Genomic DNA, 19185 nt, shown 5'->3' with positions numbered 1-19185 from the left:
CCAACAAGGGCAGATAACTCTAAGTCAACTGCAAAATATTTCTAGAAAGCTCCACTCTACTGTTGACTGTTCAAATTGGGCCATGACAGCACTTTACATTTTTTTACCAGCAGTTTAACCACTTTCTCCCACTGACAGTTAATACAAATATATTTACGACAGTTCTCTCTCTACTAAAAGTACTTACACATGAAGCATTCGCTTGTCACGCCGAAGACTCGGGTACAATTCCCCATATGGGTACAGTGTGTGAAGCTCACCTCCGTTGTCCCCTGCTTTGATATTGCTGTAATATTGCTAACAGCAACATAAAATAATGCTCACTAACACACTCACTTACACCTAACAACATCCACTGACCTTTTGCGAACAATCATGAACAGTGTGTAAGGCAGGTGCGCATGGCAGGTCATCAGTAAGAAATATCCCGTTTTCCTATCAAAAGTTGAGTAGTATTGTATAGTTCCCTTTAGAGCAGGACAGCAGAATTTCTGCTACCCCAGATCTGTGTGTGAAATAATCGCAAAACATTGCTGGCCAGCTGAGTAAGCTAGCCAGTTTCATGTTTACACTTGCTTAAAGATATACCAGTTTAAGTTTTGTCTTCTGCAATGTTTGACTTTGCTAGTCAAAAGTTTGATTGCTTAAACCACGAAATTACAACCAATGTTACAGTAACAGAGCTATCACTCAAACAAGATCAAGGGGGATAACTCTGATCACGCCACCTCAATTCGTTATTAATTTTATTATATTTTTGGGATATTTTTTTTATTTTTGGTGATCAAACTTTTAAAAATTTTAATCAACAAAGAGGATAGCCAAAAATATCACTGTTAACATTTCAGTAGCTGGTTGGCCCAGGGTATATCAGAATTCTGAACAAAACTTTGCTCGCTATGGGCCTGTGAGGCATCAGGTTTACCTTAGAGGAAATGTGGATACATGTTGAAACCTTTACAATCTCATTACGATCAGATCTTATACTCTGAAACTTAGAAAAGAGGGCACCTCCTTAGATCACAGTGAACTGTGAGTGAACTTTGACCACCCAATCTAACTAAATGATGTATGGTTATTGGGTCAATCAGAAGTCAGCTTCTATAATGATTAAGCTTTATGACTTTACCACCTGCATTCAGAAATTCTGGTCTTAACTAAAGAAAACAACATAAATATTCCATCGATAGCTCATCCTTTTGGTGAGGAAGCAACAGGATGTATTGATAATGTCTTCATGGCGTTGCATCTGGAACTCCCAGATTACAGTAAACTACGGTTAGACCAAACTGAAAGGACCACGAATTTTAACTGTAGTTTGTTATAAGCATATACATACAGCTATCATACCACAAATGTCCAGGACCAAAAATACATGTTGTTATATCCGTCAGTTCATTATAAGCGTGTTGGATATGAATGTAGTCAGGGTATGAAACTCCCAAAAATTTCAGCCAGACCACAGGACTGGCTACCTGAAATACTTGCCAGCCTGACCAAAACCTCCCTGCCCACTATAATCATATGTTTCTCAGGATAATTTAATTAAAAATATGGAAACTGATTGCTTGTAGCATAAGCGCATCGCTAAATGTTAGGTTGTCTAAAAGCTAACGGGGTTTCTTTTTGGTTACATTTTATCATTCATCTTTACATGTGAATTAATGCTTATTATCGGGAAATATTAAGAGTATTTTCACCTACGAAATATAACCCGACCGTCGGGCAGGGGGATTTGAAAATCTGGCAGTCCGAGTTGAAATCAACCCGTCTCGGACAATCGGGCAGGCAGGTATTTCGAACGCTGATGTAGTTCACTGTTTATTTGTTTTTGAGATACAGAAATCATTAATCTTGTTCCGAGAATGTAAATCCAGGATGCTGGTTGACTCATTAGATACATTGAAAACACAGCCTGTTTATCTCCCAAGTAGTTAGTAATTAGATAGAATTAATTTGGGTAAACTTCAAATTTCTTGCACTCATGAAAGCTGTAGGGACTGGTTGGTTTCAGTTTTCACGTTGAATGCAATCGCTTTTTGAGTTGGAAATTCCAGTACAAGAATATGTCATTAACACATCCCAACTTGCAGACTTCCAGGAACAGAACAGTAAAGGTCATGTGTGAATATAAGGGATGATTGGATGAAAATCTAAAATCAATTACTTTTTCATCACAAGCCACCAATCAATCATAAAAGTTAATCAGTTTTAAAGGTGCAAGATCAAATTTCTGAATCTTTGAAAGTGAAAATGTTTTTATTTGACTTGAGAATATATTTGAAAATATGATATTTATTACCCAGGAAAATGATACGGGATGGCTATAAAATTGAAATCCCACTGCGGTTACCCCGGTAATTGTTGGCTAAAAATATTTATCAATAGCGTCAAACAAGACTCCATCTTTACAGATTATGATGGTGTCAAAAGCATCAATAATAGGGCAAAATTTGCAAGAAAGATTGTATCCATGGAGATAGCCAAACTAGGATGATGCGCTGCCTGCCTGGCTGACAAACCGTGATGACTGGGTTCAATTCCTTGATTTGTGCTCATTATCTTGTTCTTTGTTTCTGGTGTCACTTGACATGACTAAAGCTCTTGTGACTTACAGCTTTAATTCTTCTCCCAGATAAATATATGAAAAGAAAAGTAGGAATTTAGAAGAGAAGTGAAATATGGAAAAATCATATCAATTTCTGGTTTGGTTGTACCATGACCGATATGACTGTTTCCCCTTAGGGCAACTTCTAACTAAGATATACAGAAAACCAAGAAATGACCCAAATTTGCCTACTGGGGAAGGCTAGAATTCAAATGAAATGTTTCTCTGGCATTGGTACTACACTTTAAGTCAGGCTAACCTGTCATATGTCTTGCAACTAAAAACATATATCTCAGCTTTCCAGTGTTATATGAAACAGATTCTGTTAAACATGAAAGGAACAGAAATGATTTGTGTCCACATTTTCATTCTTTGTGTTCGGCGCTGTTTGTCATAATTAAAATGAAGAAAACTATTTCCATAATTGTAAGAATTCTCTGCTATGATTCTTTTACTACTTCTATGATTGCTACTTCATGAGCATCACTACCAGTGATGACACCAGGGCCCACTTGCACAAAGCGATCTTAGCACTACAACTATTGTAAGCCTATGTTAAAGTATGGGAGTTACAATCATCTTAGCGCTAAGATTGCTTTGTGCAAGTGGGCCCTGGTGTTCCCACAAAGGTGAGTATATCCTACCCCACTGGTGACACCCATCACAGACACGTGCAAAGGCAAGTCAATAGTTCACCTGAAAAAAAACAGGTACATATGGTACAAGTCAAATTAGAGAATTACATTGGACATAATTTTTGCATATGTATGTAAAAGTGTTTCCTCTGCTCTTTTGTTATATAAATGAGCTATTGATGTCACCGTGTGGTATTTTTTCATGTGCTAGCGTCCCAGCTGATGGACATGATGGATGTGACGGTCAACCCGTGTGAGGACTTCTACCAGTTCGCCTGTGGTCAGTGGGACAAGACCTATGTCATCCCCGAGGAGAAGTCCAGCTTCAACACCTTTGAGAAACTGCATGATGAACTACAGATCATTTTAAAAGGTGAGCAATGCATGTTTGTGTCACTGCAAATTCTTCAGGATCTGTAAACATCTTTATAGGTGAATATGAAGTCATAATGTCTGGATCAGCATGGGTCTGAAATACCTCATGCCTGCAGTATGAACTGATTATGACAGACTTCCACCTCTTTTTCTGGTGTCTATCACTGGGAACTTGAATGGGATTGTTTAGTTTTTGTAAAAAGTGGACAACATGGAGATATTATTGGCAGAAAAAAATATGGCCTTCCAGAGGACAAGTCCACTTTGTATTTCACCCGTTCTTATTGAAATAACCCATCACAGATGACGGGATAGGCTCTTATTTGCAACTCTGAATAACATGGATCAGGCTCTGCTTCAAACAAACTATCAGCACCCAGTCAAGATGATATGGTCGATAATCAAGATGTATATTGTAATAGAACAGGTCTTACCTCACGAAGCGCATGAAATCACTTGGTGCACATTGATTTAAAACATGAAAACATTTGGAAAATGTCTGTTGGTGCTAAATGGCAGTTTACATGCTTTGCAAATCCTGCAGTCGACTGAAATCTGCATGTTAAAATCGATGTTGTTTGTGAACCGGATGTATAGCTTGTTACGCGATTTTGATTGGACTATGCATAGACTCATTAGTCCAGCCAAAATGTAACTACGGAATTCCAGCCTAGTTCGGCAAGGGTGGAAACTGGACATCGTCAATTAAGTCCTTGCCTCAGGAAGATGACAGCAACCGTCATCTCTATATCATAGGTGGGGGACATGCCAGATTGCTCCTCCTCTAAATATGCCCTGGGTAGTGGAAACTTTTGTTCTCCTGGTCATACCCACAGATTGGACGGCAGCAGCATGGGCAGAAAATGAACAGATCAGGGGTTAACATTTACCCTTGAATGAGAGTGACATTGGTCAAGCACGGGATATTTGACCTATCGGTGTTTATGTCCCAGCCAATGGAAAAAAATTGTCAAGTTATTAGGAGCCCATGCAGAGAGGTATCAAAGATCAAGAAGATGATACCACATTGAAGAGGAACCCTGGTCAGCTTTGCCCATACTTGAGATTAATATTTGACAGGGGATATCAAAATTGGCAGGTGAAAATTATAAGAAATAAAGCCACTAATATATTTGTAGCCTGAATATACATAGTGCAGCAACATAAAATTAGTTTGAATGAAAACTTTTTTCTCATTGTTTACATTCAGAGGTTTCAAATCACAACAACAATCTAGATTAAAACAGATACTTTAATGTCTTCATCTCTGAGAAAGAAAATATGCGTAGGAAAGTACCAATCCCTCTCAGTCATAGTCAGTAGGCACAAATGATAATTTTAACATGTAGGTTTTTGAAAGCAGGGATCTTCACTGAAATCACGGAATGTTTATCTCCCAATTTACTCACACATTATTTTGGCCCAGTCGTCTAAGGCGCCGCAATTCACTGTGCAGAGTTGCGTCCCTTGGGCACGCCAGAAACCTGATTGTGGGTTCGAATCGTGGTTCGCCCCGATTATGTTTCTAGGTTTGTCAGCACCATACCCGTGCTCGTGGGTTTCACCAAAGTGGGAAAAAGTCTGAGACCTGCATCACTTCGGGCTTTCCTCCCACATTAAGCTGACATGCCGCGATATAACTGGTATACTGTTTAAAGCGGCATTAAAACCAACTCACTCACTCACTCACACTGTCTGTGAGTCAGGGGGATCAGACATTTACTTCTGCAAAAAGGACGAAGTACTTCCTGGGGTTATTTAGGTCATTGTTAAACAATGGCATCATTTACAGAAATAAACTATTTAAAAAAATTTTAAAAAATTATTTAATTTTGATATTTTTTGTAGCTTTTTGTGTTGTGGGAATTTGTGTTTTCTCAGTGGAGCCCAGTGTTCAGTTACATGTGCATCGTTGACTTCATAATACAATTAGTGATGCATTACAATCAATCAACGGAAAAAACAAAGAGGTGTATTTTTTACAAAACCGTAGATTTGCTGGTAAAAAGAAATATAAAACAAAAAATATTCTGTCTCTATCATCAGTTATGTAAAAGAAAAAGTCACGTCAAAAGGTAATTCTTCACTTTTTCTTCACTTGATATTTTGCCAAGACTTGAAAAAATATTCAGAAATACCTCCATATGTTATTACTGTTGCATGAAATATTACTCTTATATAAGGAAAACTTAGGTTAATTTGCCCCAAACAGTCGATCAAGATATTTTATGTTTTTTAACGTGAAGGAAAATGTGCGAAGTTGTTTTTTCTGCAAGTATTGAAAGTGTGAATGCATTTACAATACATTGAAAGTAATCACCTCACAGGAAGGTCTTTTCTTTTGATCACTTATAGGTTATAGTTCATTTTGGTAATTAAGATAAATATAGGAGTTCATAAATATTTCTTTAAAGTCATTTGTTGTCCATCATTTAATAAAAGAAAACCAAAGGTTTCAGATTTTACTTGACTAAAAATCAAATTAGTTGATGTCATGGTGTGTTGTCTATCCGTCATTAACCTTCACATGTTCCACATCTCCTCTGAAACTACAAGTTGTATGGAACTGAAACTTTGGGTAAATGATCCCAGTAGGGCAAGGACGGGTGACTTGGGTACCCGGGTTGGGTGGGTCCTGAGTAGGGCCCGGGTACCCATAGGACTACCCGGACCCGTGGTTAGTCACATGATATATTGATTAATGACAAGTATTATCTAGAACTCTATGGTTACACTACAAGTCACTAATGTCCGCATTTCTTTCTGATTATGAACCCATTCCTTCTGATTTTTCATATGGTTGAATAAAGATAAAACTTAATTCAACTTCAGTGTATGAATGACCAGATTGTTTAATACATGTATCTGAATACATTTCGCCGGGGCTATTCTAAAAATGTTCCCAATCGGACATTTTGAGACATCTCCTGAGACCTACAGTGGGTACCCACGTAGGGTCGGGCAATAGGTGGGCGGGTACCTGGGTAGTAAATTTGGACTCGTCCCAGCCCTGGATCCCAGCTATGTTGTCTCTGTATAATGCTCACAGAATTCTGATCTGATTTTAAACACAGCTGCCATTATTTCTTCTATATTCATGTGAGCTACAAAGCCGTGTAGTTATATTTTTTGTTTTGTCTCATGCATTGTTTGTGAAGCACAAATATAAATTAGATGAATGAAATTGTCCTATCCTATAAAAAAGAAACTTTACCCATTCCCTGAGGTCTAAAACAGTGAAAGATTTAATTCATAAATTTGTTTTTTTAAACTGATCTCTGAGTACATGTATAATGTTGGTTGGGTGAAAAAATACATTTAGAATAAATGAATATGTACATATTTCTTATTTGGCTATCATGAATATCATTAAATCAGAAGGATGATATTTGCCTTTTCACATAAAAAATAATAACTCTCATATAAAGTTATTATTCTACAGGTCTCCTGGAGGAATACCCTACCCCCCATGACTGCGAGGCCACTCTCAAGGCCAAGGTCTTGTACCGATCCTGCATCAATGTCTGTAAGTATGTTTTGTGGCATAAATAATCTGTGAAGACATGATGCTGAGGTCTTATCGTTCTACTGCATTCAGCCTTTTTGTGACTTTTGTGTGTTTGTTTGTTGTTTAACGCCACACTCAGCAATATTCCAGATATTTGATGGTGGTTTGTAAATTATCACGTCTGGACCAGACAATCCAGTGATGGACATCATAAGAATAGATCTACGCAATTTGGATATGATAACATGCATAGACCCAGTCAGCCTGCCTGACCACCCGATGCTGTTACTCGCCTCTTACGACAAGCATAGTTGCCTTTTACGGCAAGAATTGGTTGCTGAAGACCTATTCTAACCCTGATCTTCACGGGTGACATTTGTGTGAAAAGTTTTGAAAGAATAAGGCAAAAGAAAGAACTCTTGAATATATATCCGAGATATCCCAGGATACGATCTGTCTGTTTGGTTCATACTTTATTAATTACATACAGCTGGAACATTGTGAGTGCAACATGAAACACACACACACACATTGGTTGCCGTACTGTGTAACATCGTTGCAGCCCAAGTGGAGCGAGTCGGAGATACCCCGCTCCGGGAGGTGCTGGAGAGCCTGGGAGGATGGCCACTCATTGATGCCAGCTGGGATCCATCCACCTTTGACCTTGAAGTGTTGCTTGGGAAACTGCGAGGGAAGTACAACGCTCCAGTTCTTATGGACATCTTGGTCAGCGCTGATGACAAAAACTCTTCCGTCAACATCCTACAGGTAGAAACAGGGCACCTATTAGCTCTTTCAACGACGAGTCCCCAGACACACAGATATAATTTTATGAACCTAACTGTCATATCATTCATGATTAAATCTATCATTTTTCACAATTTTTTAAAATATGTATTTCATTTCAACTTATCATATTTTATCGATTGATTAAAAATATTTTAAAACTATTTCCCACAATGTTATTGAAAACAAAGATTTCTAGGACACATGCTTTGGGACAACGGGTCCACATCACACATATCAAAGAGCAACATAAGGATGTTTCAAGCAAATCTGTAAATAAATTATTTTTATAAAGGCAACAAAAATTTATCTAAAAGTTGTCAAACTTACCATCTTTTCATGCCATGACGTTTAATGTAACCTCCATTATAAGGCTTGGACATGCCAAAATGTATGCATGAGCATTCTGTATCAAAGGTCGTAACCTAGCATAATACTTCCACGGAGTTCCATATTTTTAATATTGGTTGTGATTTTTTACTTAAACATTAAGAATAACACAATTTAACCAAAACCTTTCACCTAAATATGAAATTTATCACGTACTTGGACGGTATCTATGGTTGTAAGTAATTGGCTGCCTAAGGCTAGGTGCTTGCATTTGATCAATCACGATTCTTGTAGCAGATTTCAGCAAGAAAGTGTCATTAGAAACTAATTTCTATCCAAATAAAATAGCATGTTACAGCTACGAAAATACGCCAGGGGAGATTACTGTCATATTATATTTCTAACACTGGACTGATAAAGCTGAAACTGAGAGTAATCCATCTACCCAAAATGACACCAAATCTGCTGAAGAGGTTTTGATCAAACTTTTCAAATGGCCAACCATGGTTGCTTATTTTGCAGTCAGTTGCATGCTGACAGATATTAAAGGACTCGATTTTTCCGAAATGTCATTCTTTTTAAATATACACTTAAACATGGGCTGTATGTAAACCAAACATAACAAAGCAGTGCTGTGGTGAAGCTAACCTGGTACCTGCTGTACGGACCTTTGTTGCAATACACCCATACTGATTTTGCATGAATAACAAGCTGCATATGCGCTGAACTTACCAGAAATGTACTTCTCCACCTTTGATAGGGATATTTTTGTCTCTCCATGATACTCAAAACGGATACTCGTGTCAAGTGTATGTTTAAATAGAATGGCCTATCTGATTATTAGGGCTGGGACGAGTCCAAATTTACTACCTGGGTACCAACCACCCTATTACCTGAACCTACCCTTGTACTCGCTGTAGGCCTCAAGAGATAGGTACAAAATGTCCGATTGGGAATTTTTTTACCATAGCCCTGGCAAAACGTTTTTAGATTCACATATTTAACAATCTGGTCATGTATACACTGAAGTTGACTTCAGTTATATCTTTACACAGCCATATATAGTCAAAAGGAATGGGTGCATAATTTTTGTCATAAAACAATATATTACGTGACTAACCACGGGTCCGGGTAGTCCTGTGGGTACCTGGATCCTTTTCAGTACCCACCTGACCTGGATAAAATGCATATACAAAATAGTTTCAGTCATAACAATTTAGATATGTTAGTAATGTCTACATAGTTTAATAGATTTAAAGCTTTCAGATAAATACTAGCCTAAGGTATCAAGATCCCATCTCCCAGACATAATATCCAATAAGACAGAAGATATGTCTACATTGTCTTATAGATTGCCTTGAACTGTTTTGTTAAAGTAAATCTGTCATCACCTTTTTGGGAATAACATTCAGCAATTACTTCAATTTAGACTCATTAATGATTAGCCCCCATACAAGCTTGTCTATAGTGATGCCATAATCTCTTTCCAAGCACCCATTAAATATGTGAACAAGATTAGTGCAAGTCCAACAGGATTAACAGGATTAACAGGATTAAGTATTCCCCTCTGTCTAGCCATTCATTAATCATAGGGCACACCCCATCATGTATCAACCAATCATATTCCTTTTTTTTATCTAAGTTTTGTTAAACACATACAGAAGCAAAATGTTAAGCAGAAGGGGTTTGATGCTCATACCAAGCAGATCTCTCTCCCACAGCCCAGAGGGTTGTACCGACTCTCTGTGGCACCCTCAGCTATATTTTAAGATATTGTAAATTGTTAATTGTTCTTGTAAATAAAATTGTGATTAGTCTCCTGTGACTCCGGCTCTTTGCTGACTAATTCCCCCAAGAAAACCAGCACGCCATTTGGAAGGTTTTGTTCATCTGATGATATGACACAACAGACATCCTGATGCTGTTTTGATTATAAAGGTCAGATGAGATATAAATAGTTGTGTCTCCATGGCCATGAGACTTTATTCAACATGGCCTCTGTTCCCTCAGCTGTGAAATGATCTGTGATAGGATGAGATTGTGACGTCAATGGAAACCTTCCTGCAGCTTGTGATGTATGATCCCCAGGGAGCTGAGAATCCAATTGAATGCACAATGTCCCGTGAACGAGAGTAATGAGAAGTACCCACTTCCTCTGTGATGTTGCATCTTAGGCTTTCAAGTGTATTACCATCACATGAAGGACTGCTTTGTGATGTGTAATCACATATTTTATCCAATCATGGAAGTTGTATTTGTAATTGAGGACTTGTATATATCTTCATCACCACTCGCCCCTTTCCGTAACCTGCAAGAAGACTCATCCCCCTATTGATGAATGTTATGTGCGAAAATACGACAAACCAATCAGAATGCCCATATGACTTCAAGTACTTCGGTCAAAGAATCCCTCAGAAATAATTTTTGATTTAACATATGTCTTGCATCTGATAATATACCCAACAAACAGTTAAATGTGTTCAAACATGCTGTATATTACTGTAAGTCTCGATGTGTTTTAAATAGCATCTGGAAAATATATACATGGGGAAATATATATATGATCATTACGTAACGAGTTGACAATTCTTTTAGCTATGCCCATTTGACGGAACCCAGTTGCAAAAAATGGCCACAAGAGGGTCACAAGTCGTTATTCGACTTGTCCTGGAAGAGTTGGTGACGAATGATATGAAATAAAACTATATCCTGAGCTTCATCAATTTACTAACTCAATGTCATATCTAGACAGAACAATGGTATGTTTACTGCACTCCCTGTTTGGAGGTTCATATCTTAATGTTTTAGAAATGTTTTTGACAGACATAAGTTTTGTTCAGTAACAAGTTATATGTCCATAATTCATTGATAATGCATCGAGTAAAGAAAATAACCATTTCATTCACTAAGAAATAGGTATTTAGTGGTTGTTTTTCATTTTACATAAACTCATTGTTTGGAGGTTCTGTCAATGTTTATCTTGATGACTTGGCATTATACTAGGACGTGACAAGGGGTCCTCTCGCTTGTTAACTCACACACTACCTCACTCACTCACTCACAACCGCACCCTCACTCCTAAGCACTCAGTCACTCACTCAAATATCCACCCAAACATCCACCCAAAATACCCAAAAACAAATCCACTCACTTACTCACATAACCACTTACTCACTCAACCACTCAACCACTCACTCAGCCACTCACTCAACCATTAACTCACTCAACCCACTCACTCAACCACCCATGATCCACTCACTCACTCACTCACTCACTAACTCACACACCCACCCACCCACTCACTCACTCACCCACCCACCCACTCACTCAACCACCCATGATCCACTCACTCACTCACTCACTCACTCACTCACTCACTGTTACAGATAGATCAGCCAAAGTTGGGGATGCCCAGTCGGGAGTACTACCTGCAGGCGGAGGACAAGGTGTATTTCCACGCGTACTACAAGTACATGCTGGACGTGGCGCACCTGCTTGGGGCAGACATGCATAAGGCGCAGGACGAGCTGCACGAAGTCCTCGAGTTCGAGATCAAGCTGGCAAATGTGAGTTCCTGTATTCATTATAACACTTAGGGAATAACCTATTCCAGAACCTTTTAATCTTCTTCCAGTCTTGTATTGTCACTTCAGTTACATTTTTCTCCTGACCCATGGGCTGTGGTATGAGGAGCTTTCTAATCTGAAACAATCAGACTTTCTTTTGGCTTTGATCAAGTGGCTTAAGTTGCACATTTTGTCACATCATCAGTGTTTGTTTGTTTGTTGTTTGACGTCGCACTTATCAATATTCCAGCTTTATAATGGTGGTCTGTAAATATCCATTAAAATCCATGCAATTGGGATACTATGACACGCCTCTAACGACAAACAAAGTCACATCTTATGACAAGACTTCTTACCCTGATCTTTACAAGGAACAAGCATAGGTTGCTGAAGACCATTTCTAACCCGGATCTTCATGGGCATATTATCGGTGTTTCAGTTTGCCAAGGGTCTGGGTCATTGACCATGTAAAAAGTAATTACTCATTTCTGAGCGAAAGGGTCCCCTGATCTGAACCCTCATTGTCACAATCTCAATGTCTGCTACTTCCCATGAGGACACTCAGTAAAACCCATGTTTGGGTAGAAAAATGCAGGAGAAATATGTTGATAGTATACAACATGATGAACATTGATAGACGATGAATTTTATTTAGCTGGAGTAGAAGTGGTTGATTTGAATTGGGATGTAACTCGGATTAACTAGGATCCTATTCAGCCCACTGTAAATGTCAAATTGTATATTGACAGAAAACTTTGGTTGGTTTGTTTGTTGTTTAACGCTGCAGTATTCCAGCTATATGACAGCGGTCTGTAAATAATCAAGTCTGGACCAGACAATCCAGTGATTAATATCATGAGCATCGATCCATGCAATTGGGATAGATAACATGCATCAACCAAGTCAGCAAGCCTGACCACCCAATCATGCTAGTCGCCTTTTCAGCAAGCATGGGTTGTTCAAGATCTATTCTAACCCAGATCTTCACGGGTGACAGTAAACTTGAAATATTGGTATGAAGGTTATCAGATGTGTCCAAATAATGGCTGATAGCTAGCCCTTTAACTTTGTTAGGCTTACAAGTTGTGGACTTCTGACATGAACAGTAAAAAAAGTTTGACTGTAATTAGTGATTTTTTAAACTTCAAGAGAAAATCTAACATTGAACAAGTTCTTCACAAAGGTGAATTTTTTACTATTCCAGTCTTAGATAACTTTTTCGAGAAAAACAACTTGGGTCAAGGACTTGGTCATGTTCAAATATTGAAAAAATGCTTCCTGAAAAACCTTTAAGATAAATATTTTTATAACATTAAAGCCTTGCCTAAGCATTAGGAGTTGTCATTAGTCCAGTATAAAACATCTGCGCAAGAGAATAACCAGTCTTGATTATATGTCAAAACTGATTCAAGGACATTGAAGGAAAAAAAGTGGGAGATAACTGAAAATGAGTGATGACACCAGGTGTTCATGCAAAGGGTAATTATGTCCTGCCCTACCGGTTGCATCCAAAACATGCAAATTCTGAAATGAACAAAATATAATTCTCATTCATATGAACTGATAATATGAACTAAACATCTTACTGATTCCTTAAGTCATGCAGATCCTGGGGGGTCAAGGTTACTCATCCTACTTTGACCATTTCCTCATGTTTGCAGGTGACAAAACCTCAGTCTGAGCGCCATGATACAGGCGCCATCTATGACAAGATGACTATTAAGGAGCTACAGCAAGTGACGCCAACCGTAAGTTCTTCACAGATGATATTTATAACTTCCAGTACTGTGTCTGTTACATAGAGAATCTCACCCTCGTATCTCTTGATATCAAATATATCAACACAAGTCGATAAACGTTGAAAAACATGGCTTGACGAGGAGTTTCTTCCACTTTTATCAACGAGTGTTGATATATATTATTTGATCTCAAAAGACACGAGGGTGAGATTTTACTTATCATCCAACATCATTCTTCCAACTTTTTCAGTTTGTAGACAGTAATAAGCATTCTCTCAAGTGTAGAAAGAACTGCTAACAGCTTCAGTAGCAGAGCCATTACTGATGTCATTTGATTGTGACGTCATGGTAACCAATGGTCACAATGGCCTACAATGCATTGTGATGCAATTTCATTGCAGCAACATATCTACAATGTAGATATCGCTCAATCTCACCCAAGCAATATCTCCTGTGGGAGCCAGTTTTAGATGATAAATAAACTGTCAGCACTGTATAGCAAAAAACTGCATAATCGGATACACTGTATGCTAAATCTGTTGCCACTGTATCCTAAAACTGTATATAATCTATTAACACTGAATGCTAAATCTGTTATATAATCTGTTGCCACTGTATGCTAAAACTGTATAATCTGGTAGCACTGTGTGCTAAATCTGTTATGATCTTCCAACAATGTATGCAAAATATGTTATGAATCTGTTACCACTGTATGTTAAATCTGTTATATAATCTGTTACCACTGTATGCAAAATCTGCAAAGGATTCAGTAGCACTATATGCTATATCTGTTATAAATCTGTTACCACTGTATGTAAAATCTGTTATAGTGAGTGAGTGAGTATGGTTTTACGTCGCTTTTAGCAATATTCCAGCAATATCACGGCGGGTGACACCAGAAATTGTACATTGTACCCATGTCGGGAATCGAACCCGGGTCTTCGGCGTGACGAGCGAACGCTTTAACCAATAGGCTACCGACAGCCCCTAAAAATCTGTTATAAACCCTGCTACTACTGTATATTATATCTGTTATCAACCATTATGTTATGTTAATCTTTGTTACATTGTGTACTGAATACAAATGTACATCATTCATGCTGGGTAATACAAAAAAAGAGGAAATGAAACTGCTTCAGTTTTCATAAGGTATATGTTTTGTTTCTCTCACTGGGTTTGCTGATAAAATTGTCCTGGTATTCAAATGATTGGAAAGAATTAAACTGAAGAAAAAACTATCTAAATATCAAAATGACATCTTTTGAATGGCTTGTCAAAGTGTGACTTCCATTATGAAATAAATTAACATGTAACATTTTATTATTTTATTATGTGTATATTATCATTTTTCACTCTATATTCACCTACTTTTGAAAAAAGAGTAGTGATTTTTCGATTTTGTAATTACATTGTAGCATGTATTATTTAAGTATTTAAAAAAGTCTCCAAGGCCAGACATAACTTGGATTATGAATCTGCCAACTACAAAAAGTTGAAATGTATAAAAATATAAGTATATATAAGTATATATAGTATAAGATATAAGTAAAATCCTCATATGCTGTTGCTTTAAATATAAATAATGTAAAATACTTTGTTTAAAACCTGTTGAAATTTTATCTTAAAAACTCCCATCCTTTTCTTTTCCTACCAACTTAACTTTTTGAGAAAACCAAAATAAATATTTGAAAATGGAATTTTATATATATATTTTTTGGGCCAAAACAAGCCATAAGACAAAAGAAAAAAGGTTTGACCTGACAATGGGATGAGAACAACAAATTTAGCTTCAGGAGTCTGCTCTTCTTCAGTTGATGATGAGTTACTGCCATTCTCTGTGAAGCATGTTCACAGCTTTGGAACATATATTTTATGAGTGATTCGCACAAATTTGCACTCATCTTCACCTTAAATTAGCCAAGCACACCATTTGAAATTCTGGAATTGCCTGCAAAATCATTTTTCAAAAATAATTTGTTCCAGAAAATATCGGAAAAAAACTTGGCCTTCAGTTATAACAAAATGTTATTGAGTGTACGGTCTGAAAATATATTGTGGGTCAATTTTTTCAACTGTATGTCTTAAAGAAGAGACCCATATTATATTCTTCCTCTTACAGAATATCAAATGGTCAGTCCATTTATGTTTCCACTGAGTTTACAACTGAAGTCATACTCTCTTAATCTCTGTTCCCACTCGGATGTGAAAACAAATATTGCATATTTACATTATACAATGATGTCTACTTGTCAAATGTTAATTCATAGGTGCTGATAGTTGTGTTTGTATGCTGCAGTTTGACTGGGTGCGATACTTCAACCTGTTCATGCCGTACCCAATCACAGAGCAGGAGCCAGTGGTTGTGTTTGCTGCGGAGTACCTTCACGACATGTTTAACACTGTCATGGAAACAGACAGACAGTAAGTCCCATGCTCTCCCACTTGCAATGAATCATGTCATATTGCTTTACTCTGTGATGCTCTTTCACATATATCCCTCACAACAAAAGACAGATTGCATACCAAATTAAATCAAACCAAGCGAAAGTTTTGAAAATGAGTTTTGTTGATTTCACCTCTCAGGACAGTCGTCAACTACATCATGTGGAGGGTCATTCTAAACTTTGCTGCTGAGTTGACAGAATCCTATCAACACGTGGGACGCCAGTACAGACGAGTCCTACAGGTAAGCAGTGTTTAGATCAGCCCCACAGGTAGGCAGAGTTTAGATCAGCCCCACAGGTAGGCAGTGTTTGGATGACTCCAACAGGTACACTACTGCCTAGAAGTTCATTCCCCTTACACGCATGGGCAACGCGTTACGCAACCAGTGTGCATCGGGTTGGTCACGCGTGTGATACCCGTGTGCAACCCGTCCGCCACTCGTGTGCAACGCGTGACACACTCATTAGAGGGGGAACAAACTTTTGACCAAAGGAGGACCCGTCTTAAGCTGAACCTGGAGGTGGTAACAAGGAGAGAAGATTTTGTTATCCTGACGAAAAATGATAATGCACATGCATTTCCTAATGTCTCCTTTCTTTATGTGATTTTGTGGGAATAACATGAATACTGTTGTGATCAAATAGATGTGTTTTGTTTTATACGACCATTGCTTCTAAATCCGATGGTGTTAAGAGAATACATGGTCCTGGAACATGTTATTGCAATTGAAATGCTTTTATTGTGATTTGACATTAACCGCCTGTAGTACGACTTTCAGTGATAATATGTATGAGGTTTGGCGGCGCATTGTTTTTATTGGACCCTAATTACTTTATGATGACTTGGACTCTTTATCACAGCTCCATAGCCGTGAGGTTGGAAAAGAGCAGCATGTAATTAATGAGGGTGGGTTATATCATTGAGGATACACTTGAGGGAGAGAATACTAATTACCGTACTACAGGAAGAGACCTGTAGACGTAAGCGCGGGGTGGTGTTTTAGCTGGCCGTTCGATAATGGCCGCCAGAAGTGAGCTTTGACTGCGTCATCTAAAATAAATAATAAGATACAGCAGTGTTATTTTCACGGTCTGTTGAATAAACTCCCAGTGCAACGGTCAATGTATCTTCTACTTGATCCTTGATACATCATTTTGGCATTCACAATATATAGTATTTCAACGTACAAAAGAGCACTGATCTAAAGCAATTCCGCGGGAGTAGTTGTTACCTGTGCATTACTGTATTTTCTCAGTGAGTACCCGGATGATATAGCAGAAATCTAGACTTGTTCGCGACCTGTGCTCGCCATTCGTAAGCGCATTTTTATTGAAAGTAGAAGGACATATGGTCACACTGATCAACAAAAATGAAATACAGTTTTTGAAATGTAGGTATATTTGTGGGGAGCATCGGTAATGGTGATGCAGTTTTGATAAGTCACTTGCTTGGTAATTGTGCGATCTTCGTGTACACTATTTTGACTTGCAACACAAAGTAAATATTTCATCTGCACATTGCTTATTTTACCGTGTGTATATGTTTACATTCAAAATGTAAACAGATTTCACTAAGGAAATGTATTAAACGCCTAAATATTCAGTTTATTTTACAAATTAACTGAAAAATATGTCCATCTTTATTAATATGATAACGAATTCCAAATATTTGTTTATGTTTAATATCATCACCAAGTACAGTTCTGTATTGTTTGGCTTCTTTTCTTAGCATAATTAATATATTGTGATGTGTTTAAGCTCTTTTGGTCGTCTTTATCATTTTTAGTCAGTCGGTTAAATAAATGAATGGATTATTCAGTCAATTTGTAAAATGACTGAAATATTTAGATATTTAATAAATTGCCTGAGTGAATCATATTTTACACATTGACTGTAACATATACACGCTTACAAAAGAAAATACTTGTGAAAACAACGTCTATCGCGCATCGAAAAACTTCCCAACCAAACGGAAAGGAACAAGAATGATTCTGTTCAAAGCTGCAGCGAATGAATGAAAACAAAATGCAAATATCATTATTACAACCTACCAAAGTTATAATGTATCCGGGAATATCAACATAAAGGAACAATATCAATTGCGTCTGCAGCTGTACAAAAATACTTATTCGATGTCAAATGTCTATGTGAGAATCAAATACTTTAATAATAATTATTTGGAAACAATATTTGGAATATATATGAAATATATTAAAATATTTAAATATATCGTTTTTAAACGTTATTTAAATGTATCGAATATTATAACCCGTGTCTGTTTCTTAACTGATCACTTAGTTTGTTTCAGTTGTTTCACATAGGTGCCAAGTTAGCTGAGAAAGCCCACGTGACAACTATTTTTATAATGTCCACGGTTCTTAAAAACATACATTGAGTTAGATAACAATGAACAACCAGTCAGTGTATTATCGGTTACCCTTTGAACAAAGTATGTTGTTTTTACATCTGTACTTCACGCCATGATATGAGTGTATTCCCTAGGTTTAGTAACCCTACCTTCACATTAAACACTTACTTTTGACATATCCACTGTGCAAGATAACAGTAATTAATCAATCAACGTATTTCCTGTTGATCCTTTGATGTCTGGGAATGATCAGTTGATTTACAAAAAAAGTAAATCAACTGATCATACATCTCTTGCTGGGCTGCCACGTGCATAATTCACATTCCACCTCACTTCAAACCTGGATTTAGATTAAATAATTATCCCAGGTACAAGAAAGACCAAATTTGAACCTTTATCCGGTAATCTGAGTGGTGCTACAACTGAGTATACATAATATAAATTCATTAAATGAGCAGCATGTGAATTACGACAAATACAGAAGTGTAGGGTTATACCAGAAAATGTGGATGACAACAAGGGAGTAGTAATTGTATCATCCACGCAATCCGAAATCCGCAAATGCTTTCACTCAGGGATACTTTTTTTATTATCAAACTGTAACAATCAGGGGTATTTCCAAATAACGACATCCGATGAGCTTTCGCCGTTATTTGTCTGTTTGTTTAGGCTGAAGAAATTAATTACCATGCGCCCTTTGTTGAAATCTTCATAGATCACGGGTAACCAATCAGTTTTCAAAAATGCGTAAGTTTATTTAGCTGTCCTTGCAGACTGGTAGCCCAGTCTCTTGTCACGCTCGGTTGCGTTAACGAGCAAATTGACT

At 37.5% G+C, this 19185-nt stretch overlaps 1 protein-coding gene across 5 annotated transcripts in view; it reads left to right on the top strand.

Moving 5' to 3' along the window:
* LOC139471631 (neprilysin-1-like) overlaps positions 1 to 19185 on the top strand; it is a 92622-nt gene that overhangs the window by 49826 nt on the left and 23611 nt on the right. For all 5 annotated transcript variants that reach the window (XR_011653858.1, XM_071254029.1, XM_071254028.1 and 2 more), the window contains 7 exons: positions 3455 to 3616; positions 7061 to 7144; positions 7689 to 7894; positions 11629 to 11808; positions 13470 to 13556; positions 15844 to 15968; positions 16131 to 16233. Coding sequence is in view for 4 of the 5 variants with exons in the window: in XM_071254029.1 (XP_071110130.1) it covers positions 3455 to 3616; positions 7061 to 7144; positions 7689 to 7894; positions 11629 to 11808; positions 13470 to 13556; positions 15844 to 15968; positions 16131 to 16233 (947 nt within the window). In the remaining variant the exon portion in view is untranslated. The remainder of the gene's footprint in view (positions 1 to 3454; positions 3617 to 7060; positions 7145 to 7688; positions 7895 to 11628; positions 11809 to 13469; positions 13557 to 15843; positions 15969 to 16130; positions 16234 to 19185) is intronic.

The sequence above is a fragment of the Haliotis cracherodii genome, unplaced genomic scaffold (assembly GCF_022045235.1).
Source record: "Haliotis cracherodii isolate W230 unplaced genomic scaffold, xgHalCrac1.p SCAF_23, whole genome shotgun sequence".
Classification (NCBI taxonomy): Eukaryota; Metazoa; Mollusca; class Gastropoda; order Lepetellida; family Haliotidae; genus Haliotis; species Haliotis cracherodii.
Note: the sequence above shows the minus strand (reverse complement) of the source record. Positions and strands in the feature narration are given on the sequence as shown.